At 43.5% G+C, this 12967-nt stretch overlaps 1 protein-coding gene across 1 annotated transcript in view; it reads right to left on the bottom strand.

Moving 5' to 3' along the window:
• The window catches only part of LOC123034265 (haloacid dehalogenase-like hydrolase domain-containing 5), a 20679-nt gene extending 11680 nt beyond the window's left edge, over window positions 1-8999 (bottom strand). The window contains exon 1 of the mRNA XM_044451509.1: window positions 8556-8999. Coding sequence (XP_044307444.1) covers window positions 8556-8999 — 444 coding nt within the window. The remainder of the gene's footprint in view (window positions 1-8555) is intronic.
• Between the last annotated feature and the right edge of the window lie 3968 nt (window positions 9000-12967).

Below are 12967 nucleotides of genomic sequence, written 5' to 3'. Positions count from 1 at the left end.
AGCAGTTAACCCAACAATGAATTATGGGTTAACCAATGGGTTGTTTAACCCCTAAACAACCCAGTGATCCACACTGCAGGCAACATGCCCACTCCTATCCATTTATGACAACAATTTGGGGGTTTATAGTTGGCATTACATGAAAACTAGGGCAGTGACTGGCCCAATATTACCCAGTAGACTTTATGGCTGTGTGAGATTTCAACTTTGGACTCCCTTATCTTAGTATGAACTTTAACTCAAGGGTTTGCAACTTGTGGCCCTCCAAATGTTTTGGCCTACTGTTCCCATGATCCTTCATCACTGGCTATGTTGGTTAAGGCTAATGAGAGCTGAAGGGTAATATCATTAGAAAATCCACAAAATACCTACTCTTCCTCTGTAACACCATACCAGAAAAGGTAATAAACTCACATTTTTACTCATCCCCTATTATGAAAAGCAAACAGTAATAAACACAGGCTTACTTTATGTTATCTTCACAGAAACCTTGTGAACTCAGTTAAGCTGAAAATATGTGGCTATTCAAGGTCACTTGGTGAATTTTATGGCAAAGTGAGAATCTGAACCAGGTTCTTGGTCCAACAGTATTAACCATAAAATTCACAGTTCTATCAACAGTGTTACGCACAGCCACGCACACACACACACACAGAATTTTTTTCCATATCAAAGTTTAAGTTTAGAATTAATTTTCTTTTGGAAGTAAGGGTTATTTTATTAGATATATATCAAGGCATGTCTGAACAGTAGAAAAGAGGCACATTTATTTCATACATTTATATACCACATCCCCACAAAGCACTAAACATAACAGCATCTATAAAGTATCTATTTCATTCATGTATGTACCATTTCCAAAGTGGAAAACATAACATGTATACTAATCAGTAATTAGCAGTCCATCTGTAACTGCAACCTGCTGCGTCACATCTCAGAGAAGCCCTTCTGAAAAGAAAGGTCTTAGGGAAGCATTTAAAGTCAAAACTGTTGTCACCTGTCTGATGTTGACAGGGAGAATTTTCCTGAGGGGGAGGGGCTGCAAATACTAAAAGCTCTATTATTAGTGTTCTTAAGGCAAATCTCAGGACCATACGGCACCATTAAAAGTGCTCCTTCTGAGAAGTGCAAAACTCAGACAGGGACTTGGAGATGAAGTGATCCCTAGGGTGACTCGGTCTCAAGTTGTTCAGTGCTTTATATGTCAACAACAAACCCTTAAACTTGGTCTGGTTGCTTACTGGCAGCCAGGGCAGTTAAAGTAGCAAAGGTGCAATATGCTGTCAAGGGGAGATGTCTGTTCATAGCCTCACTGCTGCATTCTGCCCTAGCTTGAACATCTAGGCCAAGGCCAAGCGTAGCCCCACATACAACACACTGCAATCACCCAGCCTTGATATTACTCATGTCTGACCCACTATGGCCAAACAATTAGAGTGAAGGCAGGGCCATGGCTTCCATACCAGCCCGAGCTGGTTCATGATGCTCCCAACCACTACAGAGGAAACTCTTCCCAGGAACAACACTGCTGGGGTTTTAATGCCAAAGGTTAAGACCAGGGGTCCTCAAACTTTTTGAATAGGGAGCCAGTTGAAAGCTGAGGTGACCATTATGGGCCGGAGAGGTGGGGGTGCCTGGGGGCGCGGGCCAGTGAGGCGGCATCGGGCGCACGTAGCAGTGGCTCGCTCACTTGGAGATCTCCCAGCGAGTCCAAAACCATCTCCAAGCGAGCAAGCCACCATCTCCCCGCTCGCGCTGCAAGCAGCGAGCGCACGCGTACGGGGGGCAGGTGGCGGCGAACGGTGGCACAGGCCAGATAGATGGCCATGGTGGGCCACATCCGTCTTGCGGGCCGTAGTCTGAGGACCCATGTTAAGACTCTGGGTTGCTTTCAAATACTGTACGTGCTACAAATGCATTCAGTTAAATTATGAAACCTTTGCTTCATCTCAGTATGTACTCAAATAATGTCTTATTTCTTCTTAAGCCAATTTGCACTATTCAAATAGTTGCAGTTGGCAAGAACTTAACAAAGAAGTATTTAGGTCAATCAGCAGATCTTCAGCTAATGGATTACAGCCATAAAGATGCACTCAAAGCTGACTTAAAAAACAACAACTACACAGGTTTATACATGCACAGACACCTACTTGCTTTCATGTTTAAACACTGCAATCATCTATTCTGGAAACTCCTATTCATGAGCTGAACTGCCCTGTAGGTATCAGTTCAAATCAAAGCCATTTGTGGATTCTCTGAAACATAAACAGCAGCTTCAGATGAGGTTAAATGACTGCTCTTTGGAAATAGGTAGACAAACCAGTCACCAGTTCCAAGCTGTGTGAATTAGTAAAGTATTGACTTCCTGGCATAAGATGCATGCCTACCTGGCTTTCTGGCAACAATTAAGACAGCCCTGATCCCTCCAGGTGGGGAGTAAACAAGTTCTCAACATAATCCTCCGCCCATCATCTGGAGCATGTGCATAGATGGGTGCCGGATGCCACTTCAGTCCCAGGTAAGAAGGTTTTTGATTAGAGGCAAAGGAACTCTACTGTGCACCATTGAAGAACCCAGATGAATAACACCTGCCTTGATCACCATGGATCAAGCCACAAGGTCCACCTCCCTTATCAGTGCCCTTGTTAGTAGAGCAAACAGTGGGAAAAGACAGAATTCTATCTACTCCTTAATAAAAACACCTCCCAAATAATCTTTTTTACCCATACTCTGCTAGCAAATCGTGTTCTCCTGAGTTGCAAAGAAATGGACTACAGGAGTTCTCCACAGCCAAAAAAGAGAGCCCAAAATGATACAATCCAGTCACTAGTTGTGCAGTGTTCCGGACACAGTTCTCAGGAAATCCACCAACAGATTATCCACTTCCTCCCCTTATAACCTGTCTAAGCGATATCTGTAGGGCAGCTTGGTGAAACCCTGACGGTGCAGGCAAGACCCAGTGTGCTCTCTCCCAGATGAAACAAACAGAGAATGCCTGTCTTTCAGGGCTTGCCTGCTGCCACATCATATACACGTGTGAAATAATGCCTTCAAGGCCAAGTACCCTGGGTGAGAGTACAATCAGAAGATTCCCAAACGAAAAGAAACAAAACACTTAAAGGAATGAACAGTGACAACAGCTTCCTTAAAAGAAGGCTCTAGAACTTAAATACTTTATATGACCCCAAGGTTTTTATCTGACTTTGAAACATATTTTAATGAGATTCTAGGCCTGATTAATTTCCTCAGGGGATATACACAGCTAGCAAGAGAATCCACAGATCTTGTGGATTTAGGTTTGCTTTATTCGGAATAGTGTAATCAAAGCTGAAAGAAAATTAAGTTTAACCTTTCCAGTGGCATAAGCTGATTCTTCTCTACTACAAATAGCTTGAGAGAACTGCCACAGTTCGACAAAAATAGGCAAGTGCAAACACTGTTAAGCAGTGTACATTTTAATCCTTTATTTAAAACAACTGATCAAAACGGTTTATAACTAATATCTGCATATTTTAAAGGTGATATTTTCCTTAGCAAAAAGATATGGATAGGTATAAAACATGCCAACAGATATTACTTTATACAGCCAGCTATCACAATAGATTAAATCTCAGTTTTAATACTTCATTAACACCTCAATGTTTGCCAAAGTATTTCAAAAATTTTGTTTGTGGGTAGCTGAGGAGATTCAATCCTTGTCTCAGATGACAAAATCTAGCCGTGAAAGATGCAAGTATGTGCTATATAGTACGCGTAAATGTAACCCCTAATCACAGGGACATGGGAAGCAATACTAGAGTCTATGGGTGCTATCCAGTTGTGCTCCCACACTAATGATGCTGTGCTAGCATAAACCAAACTGCCACTTTTTCTATTGCCCTAGCAAGTACTAGCTACATAGTACAAATGTTGGTTTTTGTGAGTGTATCATTAGTGCTAGTGCCGGGGCATGTTACATTTTGGTTTTGCTTGTGGAATGAGCTCCCCAAAGCGGTGCGCCGGGTGCCCACTTTATATTTGTGCCAGGCAAAGAATTTTCTATTCTAACATCAATATAACAGTTTAACTTTTTAACTTTATTTTAATATTGCATGTTACTCTATGCTTCTATGCTGATTCATTTGCAATTGCCATTGTGGTTTGTTATTTTACAATAATTTCTGTTTGTGTGTGTTCTTAACTTTTGTTAACCACACAAAGAGTCGCAGCTATTGGGTGGTATAAACATGAAGTGAGTAAGTAAATAGTGCAATGGTTGGTTCCAGTCCCCGCTTGGCCACTGAGCCAACTGGGTGACTTGGAGCCAGTCAAAGACTCTAAGCCCAAACTACCTCACAGGGTTGTTGTTGTGAGAATAAGGCAGGAGGAGGAGAATGATGTGAACTGCTTTGAGTTTGTATGAAAAAAGCAGGATATAAATACATTTATTATGAATATTGTAATACATAAAGAAGTGTTATGCCTGCTCCACTAATTCTAGGTTCAAGATTGTGTCGCACAGGTTGCAAAAGGAGATAACATTTCACTTCGCAGGAGTGGGCCAATCTGAGCCTTTGTGCCATTTAACATTGTGTTGTTATATAACTAACTATATAATATCCAAGCAGAATTTTAAGGAATGGATGTAAGAAAAAATAAACAAAATGCCCAAAGTGTTTACAGCTTAAAATACTTATAAACTAGAATTAATCCCAAGAGCTATATTGAAATACTGACTTTTCCTGTTAGACAACCCTGTAGCTAGCCTTCCTTGTTAGGTGGAGCAACCACATTTCTAGGTGGGGCATTTTTTTGGCTGGGGCAGGGGGAAAACACATAGGGCTGGCTGGGTACAAACCACAACTGAATCTGAAAAACAGAGAAAAGGAAAGTCAAAGAGGGGTAAAATCTACCTAGCCCATAATACAAAGTTCTAATATTGAACCATTCAAAGAACATGCTACTAAACAGGCTTGAATAACTGTGCAGTGATTATTAACATGAAAAATCCACCATCCTTCCGAGAAAGTTGTAAGGAAACACTGGGGGGCTCTTCCTGATGGGACAACTGTTGAGCATTCATATTGCTTCATTCACTTAATTTTTCAAAGCATCTTATTCTTAAAGCTCTCCTGCTGTTAAGACCATCTATCCTTCTTTAAATGGAGACTGTCTTCATCTGCTAGGTCACATATTAAAAGGGCAGTTTTCCAATAAAATAGTAGGGGGGGGGGCAAAGCACAGCTGTAGGGAGGCTGTCTGCCTGTTTGTCCCAGCCTAGCTACAGAGCTGCCGTTAGAGGCATCTCCAAAATAAAGAAGACCCTTCCTCTATCAGAACCCTTTCTAAAACCTCTGAATACATGATCAGCTTGCAGACTTTATATTTCTCACTGTCTTTTTAAGAACTAATATTTGTAGACAAAGCCCACAGCACTAGTCAGGTTGCTTTTCATTATTACAATGGCAGGCTGGTAATATCATTGAGAAAAAGACATTAACAGGCATTGGCATGACCGTTAAAAATCTCAGAGGTCTTCCCCTTGTGACATTTTTCCTACATAGAGTTAACAGCTAAGTGGTGGGCTGGGAGAAGGCACACTAATGGTTGTCAAATGCACCACATTAATTGGCTGAATATAGTGATTGAGAAGTTGTCCCATACATCTGCTTCAAGAACAGTAACCAAGTTACCAAAAGACAACATAGTAATTTCCTCTATATTATATTACTTATTAGATCTATATCCTGACTTTTACTTTTTTTGAAGAACTCAGGATGGCTTATATCATTCTCTTCCTCCCTTTCTCAGTCTAATCCCCACAACCAGTTTGTGAGATAGGTTATGCTGAGAGTCTGTGACTGGCCCAAAGTCACCCGGCAGGCTCCATGGCCAAACAAGGACCAGAAGCCACATCACCTGAATCCCAGACCTGCACTCTTAACCCCTATGCCACACTGGTAGTTAAAGGGGTGGGAATCATTTATCAAGAAGTAGAGCCTGTTCACCACTGAATTTCTTCATGCAGCCACATAAGTACGTACGTAAGCAGATGGAGAAAGATTAGCTTGAATCAGCCTGTACATGTGGGTAACTTGCAGCTATTTTTATGTTCACAGGTGCACTTTCCCAGCTCCTGGGATCATGGAGATAAATGCAGATCACACTGTACAAAATTTATTTCACATTAATCTTTTCTACAGTCTCACACCCTGTGTACAAAAGCTGGATGAAGGAATGCATAATATGTACCATCCCACTGAACAAAGCGGTTATTTTGAGTTCATGGTATAATTTTGCTGACCACATTAAAGCTGAGAAGTGGTTGTCCTTAAAAGAAAGTCATGCTACAAGTTTATTTGTATCTCCATTTTGTATGGGATATTTCCTAGCATTCCCTAGCAGTTTCAATGCTTATTTATTTAATATACCTACCTTCCAATAACCTAGGCTGTCTCTGCTGTTAGCTAAAGTTGAGCCAATCCTGGAACACTTTCCCACTGAGCCGCTCTCCAACTTTAAGCTGCACATAACAAGGGCAATGTACGTGTCAGCTACAAGTCAGTGGAGCACTTGCCCCTATCGCGCCCCCCTCCAATTGTGGTTTAAGGAATTACAAGGCTAAATTTCATCCCAGAGAAGCTCTCAGGTGCCATATTCCACTGATTTGGTGGGGAGAAGGCACTGAAGGCAAAAGTAACATGGCTAAAAATAGCAGTGTATTTGAGCCTAATGTCCACTGAAATTGTTACATTTACATCTAAACTTTTTCTTGAAGGAACCCAAGGCAGCTTACAACCTTGCCAGCATATTGCAGCTCGTATTGCCAGTAATTGAGCCTTAGAAGCATGTCAACCTTTTAGAATAGGGGGGAACAGCATAAAAGCTCAGAAAGCACCAAACTGTTGGTGGTTGGGGAAAAGGAGTGTGGCCTGGATTTGGTTCTGCAGCTCTGAATTACATAGAAATAAGGCCAAAATCACCCTAGTTCAAACTGTTCACCCAAGACAACATTGCAAGACTGACATGAATGTTTATCTTTCATCCAAGAAGCTCCTCTCCGTAACAGCAAATAGGAACAACTGTGCTTGGTTAACTCAGCGGTGATGAACAAAGCAGCATATACTTAAAGGCCAGGTGGGTAATTGTTCTTTGCTATTATATCTTTATTAAATGATTATATTTACATACCACCATTAGAATGTCCCCATTGTTAAAGGCCATTCAGTTTTAGTATCTTTTTTTACAATCCAAACCCTTGCTTAAAACATATCTGTATGTAATACAAATGTACTATGATCTTGAATTGTGATATCCTTAAGTCAGTGGTTAGCATGTTGGACTGGGACTTGGGTCATTCAGAATTTCTGGCCCTTTTCTGTGGTGATGAATGAAAAAGTTGAGAAATACTGAGCAGGTGGCGCAAGGAAAGACAGAAAAGAGGTCCAAGGCTATGTTGTAGTTCATATCATCAGGATGTTCCTGTTTCCACAAGAATCCCAGGCTGGAAGCAGGATAAAGTTAACAAAAATGAGACTGCATCTGTGAAAAAGAGGCACGCAGGCTAACATAACAGGTCAGTACCACTGCACACGCCCAGGCCCCAGCATCCGTGACCAGGGATGGTCAGCAGGGATTGAGCAAGCACTTGTGAGCCTCCGTTCACCATCTCCCTCACTGGAACCCAGTCCCAACTGCTACCTCCCAGAGAGTCTGGAGATGGCAGCAGCTGCTCCCAGCTGCTATCTACACCGCTTAGAGAGAGAGGCAACCGGCAATTATCCAGGGCCAGCCTATGTCAAGTCCCTTTCATTTCAATTAACCCATGAGTAGGATCAGTGTAGGAGAACCTGGTAGTCACCTGCTCAGGTGAGCAGATGGTGGTAGAACCACAAGCATACAACCACTGCCTTCTGCTTGCTCACCTGCTTACTCTGAGAGTGCAGTTTTCTGTATCTGACACACCAGTCACAGACTCTCAGCCCAACCTGCCTGTTGTGAGCATATGATTGAGGGGAGGAGGAGAATTGTGTAAGCTGACTTGAGTTCCTTGGAAGGAAAAAAGGCAGGGCAGAAATATAATTAATAATAAATTAATAGTAGGGACATTTGCTACACAGAGAATAATAACAGAAATGGTAGAAGTGAGGCATGGGGATTTTTAAAAAATGTGAGTGAATGAATGGAGAAGAGACAGATCCAAGTCAGGAAGGAAGAAGAACGAACAAAGAAAGACAGAAAGATGCAATGATAGAAACTTAGAGGGACAAAGGAGAAAAAGGAAACAGATGCTTTTAAAAGAAGAGATGAATGAGTAATAGAAATTTCCTCTTCCTCCCCGGGGTTGCTATTTATTTCTAAAGTTTAGACTCCGCCCTTCAGCGGATAATTAGCATTTCCACGGAGCTTGCAAAAGAGTCCAAAGAAAAACCGCAACACACATAGAACAGCACAGGATAAAATCAGACCAGTGGCACAAGATTACGAGGTGTGCTAGGAAAGGAGCGTTATCATTCTATTCATCCCGCTCGCCCATCTTTTGCTTTGGGAAACGCGCGCGCGCAGCCCAAACCCACGCGGCCGACTGCACACAAACTTGTTTCCAAGAGGTCCCGCCGCACGTTTGAATGGCCTCTGCCCGCTCTTCCTCTCGCGGCGCGGTCGGGGCCGAGGAGGAGAACGAGGAGCAAGGCGTCACCGCCGCCCTGAAGCAGCCCGGGGCGGGGGACCCAGCGCCGGTTACCTGAGTGGCCGCGTCGCTCTTTCCGGAAGCCGTCGAGGCGCCGCTGCATAGCCTGCCCAGCCCCGGAGGTCCCGTGGCCGCAGTTCTCCGGAGAGGCCGCCAGAGAAGAGGCAACAGCCCTCGCATGGCGGCTCCTGCCGAGGCGGGCGCCTGAGGACCGAAGCGGTGGCCCCTTCGGCCGGGCGACCCCGCTCCGCTCCGGCGACACCGGCTTCTCGTAATCCCTGGCGAGCGCCGCCCACTGCCTACGCTGCAGCGGGCGGAGCCTGCCCGGCATCCCCTCGCCGCGCGTACCTTGCTCGCCTTTGCCACCGGGGGAGACCCGCGGGCCTCGACCGCCCCCCCAGCACGTGGGTCACAAGCTCCTGTTTGCCTGTGAGGGGCGCGCTCCTCTCGCTTTCTGGATGCAGAAATAATAAGAACAGGAATCGGAGAAAGAAAAGGCCGTGGGGGTGCCACTACCATTCTATCAGAAGCAAGTTTTCCGTTCGAAAACTCCAAATTCACGACTGAGCAATAGTTTTGCGAAGACCGCCCCAAAAGGGTGAGAAACGCGCTAACTTGCTGCTCAGCCTTTGGTGAGATTGGGTTAGGCCCCAATGAAGGTATTGCCCACTTGCGTTAGATTCGTCTGAAGGTAAAATTCGGTAGGGAAAGGGCATTTTCCGGATGATGTCGACCACTTTCAGCAAGATCTTTTGTTAACGAAAACGTGAGCCTCAGTGCAACTTGTCCCAGAGCAGTTCCTTCGGATTGCAGTCCTAGATGCCTTCAATACGATTTCCCCCAAGTGGGTAAGAGGGCTGTAGTGGGCAGAGGACTGTAGCCTACAGTTTTCTGGTCATATGAAGTCAGCATAGATCAGTGTTCTCTAAGAATGTTGTTTTTCTCTCTCCTTTTCTTTAAAGAACTCAAGGGATACAGAGATAGATACACCTATTTTATCTTTACGATAGATCTGAGGTACAGGTTAAGCAGAGAAAGTGGGGAAGAGAATAAAAGCAGAAATTCCTCAGGCCATTGAGTAAACAGGGAAGTGTGCGGTTTACTCAAAGCACACATTTCATATACCGGCATATGTCTTTTAAAGCTCTGTATTATAAACACTTTCACAGGAATCAGAAACTGCTCAGAGTACCAGACTGAGTGTACCAATACGCTGAGGCAGTATTGGGCACCTATTCTAAGTTCCCAAGCTTGAAGGGCTGTATTTATATGTTTATTTTGTTTTTAGGTAAGACTGCTGAAGTGAAAATAAAAATGAATAGGGCAAATAGGTGACAGCTTGGGTATCTATCCATGGTGGGATAATTAAACCAGTGATTATATCATCTTGACTTGAAATGTTAGCTCCGTTTTATAGTGCTCCTTTAGCTATCAAAAATTTTTCAGAACAGAAAAGAACATGTTAAGTAGTACCTTAAATGATTTTGATGAACAATTCCTTGAACACAAATCTAAAGAAGATGGAATAAACATGAATTAGACAAGCGTTCTCAGAATTGTGTGTTTTGTTTTTAGTTAAAATCAACTTCTAGTTGTTTGCAGTTACTGCACCACTAGCAGTCAAAGAGAACAGACCCATAATTTGCTTGTTTGGCTTGACCCATTTTCAGTCTGAGCACATGCAAAGGACACGTGGTATAATGCAGATGTCAAGTTTTTCAGTCTGATATACATGCCTGGCCCTTGTTTTACTGTTGAAATCCTGCCTTTCTACACCGTATTCAAAGTGACTCAGAAGGATAAGGTTAAGGTAGCAGCATAATACAAACAATAAAAACAAAAGCATGTCCAATACATTTATTTATTTAGATGTCATGTTAATCAGCCAAACATTAGGGAGATACTTATCAAAAGTCAAGACAGCTGTGGTTATTTTAGGCCAGATAACATAGATCTGACCTAAATCATAGTCAATAAAAGAGTAGGAAAAGCAGTAGTGGGATACAATCTCCAAAATGACAGAATGATCTCAGTTTGAATCCAAGGCAAAGCATTCAACATCACAGTAGTCCAAGTCTATGCCCCAACCACTGATGCTGAAGAGGCTGAAGTTGTGCTACATTCAATATGCCAGCAAATTTGGAAAACTCAACAGTGGCCACAGGATTGGAAAAGGTCAGTTTACATTCCGAGCCCAAAGAAGGGCAATGCCAAAGAATGTTCAGACTACTCACCATTGCACTCATTTCACACGCTAGCAAAGTTATGCTCAGAATCCTACAAGCTAGGCTCCAGCAGTATGTGGACCGAGAACTACCAGAAGTACAGGCAGGATTTTGAAGAGGGAGAGGAACTAGAGATCAAATTGCCAACATAAGCTGGATCATGGAGAAAGCTAGGGAGTTCCAGAAAAACATCTGCTTCATTGACTATGCTAAAGCCTTTGATTGTGTGGATCACAACAAATTGTGGCAAGTTCTTAAAGAGATGGGAGTATCTGACCATCTTATTTGTCTCTTGAGAAACCTATATGCGGGTCAAGAAGCAATAGTGAGAACTGGACACGGAACCACTGATTGGTTCAAAATTGAGAAAGGAGTTCGGCAAGGCTATATACTGTCGCCCTGCCTATTTAACTTATATGCAGAGCACATCATGAGAAAGGCAGGCCTAGAATCACCAGCTGGAATTAAGATTACTGGGAGAAATATCAACAACCTCAGATATGCAGATGATACCACTCTCATGGCAGAAAGTGAAGAGGAACTAAAGAGCCTCTTGATGTGGGTGAAGGAGGTGAGCAAAAAAGTTGGTTTGAAACTCAACATTAAGAAAACTAAGATCATGGCATCTGGTCCTCTCACTTCCTGGCAAATAGATGGGGAAGAAATGGAGGTAGTGACAGATTTATTTTTCTGGGCTCCAAGATCACCACAGACGGGGACTGCAGCCAAGAAATTAAAAGACGCTTACTCCTGGGGAGGAAAGCTATGGCAAATCTAGACAGCATACTAAAAAGCAGAGACATCACCCTGCCAACAAAAGTGCTTATAGTCAAGGCTATGGTTTTCCCAGTTGCAATGTATGGCTGTGAAAGCTGGACCATAAGGAAGGCTGAGCGCCAAAGAATTGAGGCCTTTGAATTGTGATGCTGGAGGAGACTCCTGCAAGTCCCCTGGACCGCAAGGCGATCAAACCAGTCCGTCCTAGAGGAAATCAACCCTGACTGCTCTTTAGAAGGCCAGATAGTGAAGATGAAACTCAAATACTTTGGCCACCTAATGAGAAGGAAGGACTCCCTGGAGAAGAGCCTAATGCAGGGAACAATAGATGGCAGAAGAAGAAGGGGACGGCAGAGAATGAGGTGGCTGGATGGAGTCACTGAAGCAGTCGGTGTGAGCTTAAGTAGACTCCAGGGGATGGTGGAGGACAGGAAGGCCTGGAGGAATGTTGTCCATGGGGTCGTGATGGGTCGGACATGACTTCGCAACTAACAACAACACAGCATAGATCTAAACTCTGCATTGAAACTTGACTCTTTTCATTGTATAATTAAAAGGAAGTAGTGGTGGGGGAACCAGTGGCTCTAACCAAGTGTAAACTCTTAGAAGATGTATGTATGTATGTATGTATGTATGTATGTATGTATTTATTTGATTTATATCTTGCCTTTTTTGCTTTTAAAGAACTCACAGTGGCTTACATCTTTCTCTTCCTGCTGCTCTCAGTCTTATCCCCACACAACAATTCTGTGAAGTAGGTTGGGCTGAGAGTCTGTTACTGGCCCAAAGTCTCCAAGTTGGCTCCATGGCCAAGCGGGGACTAGAACCTAGATTTGTTTCACGTCTTGAGTGCCATGGCTGAAGAAGGACCTCTTCCATGAGTTCATCTGTCATACATCAGCAGGAGAGGGACCTCAGGAAAGCCCCAACATAAAACAGAATTCTAAGAAGAGGCTGTAGGAAGAGATGCAGTTCTTGCTATATTATGGCTCCAGGCCATTCAAGGCTTTAAAGGTGAAAACAGTACCTTGAATTGAGCCTTGAAGCAAATTAGTAACTAATGAAGGATCATTATATATCAGGAGGTGTGGGCTGCGGAACCATCAGTACGCTAATGATACCCAGCTCTACCTCTCGTTTTCCACCAATCCAGGTGAGGCAGTGGCTGTGCTGAACCGGTGCCTGGCCGAGGTAATAGGCTGGATGACGGCCAATAAACTGAAGCGCAATCCAGACAAGACGGAGGTCCTGTTGGTTGGCGGATCGGGCTTCGGAGAGGGTGAATTGAACCTTGTCC

The sequence above is a fragment of the Varanus komodoensis genome, unplaced genomic scaffold (assembly GCF_004798865.1).
Source record: "Varanus komodoensis strain SLA01 unplaced genomic scaffold, ASM479886v1 scaffold6_2, whole genome shotgun sequence".
NCBI classification, from domain to species: Eukaryota; Metazoa; Chordata; class Lepidosauria; order Squamata; family Varanidae; genus Varanus; species Varanus komodoensis.
The sequence above is the reverse complement of the archived record's forward strand: the minus strand, read 5'-3'. Positions and strand labels throughout refer to the sequence as shown.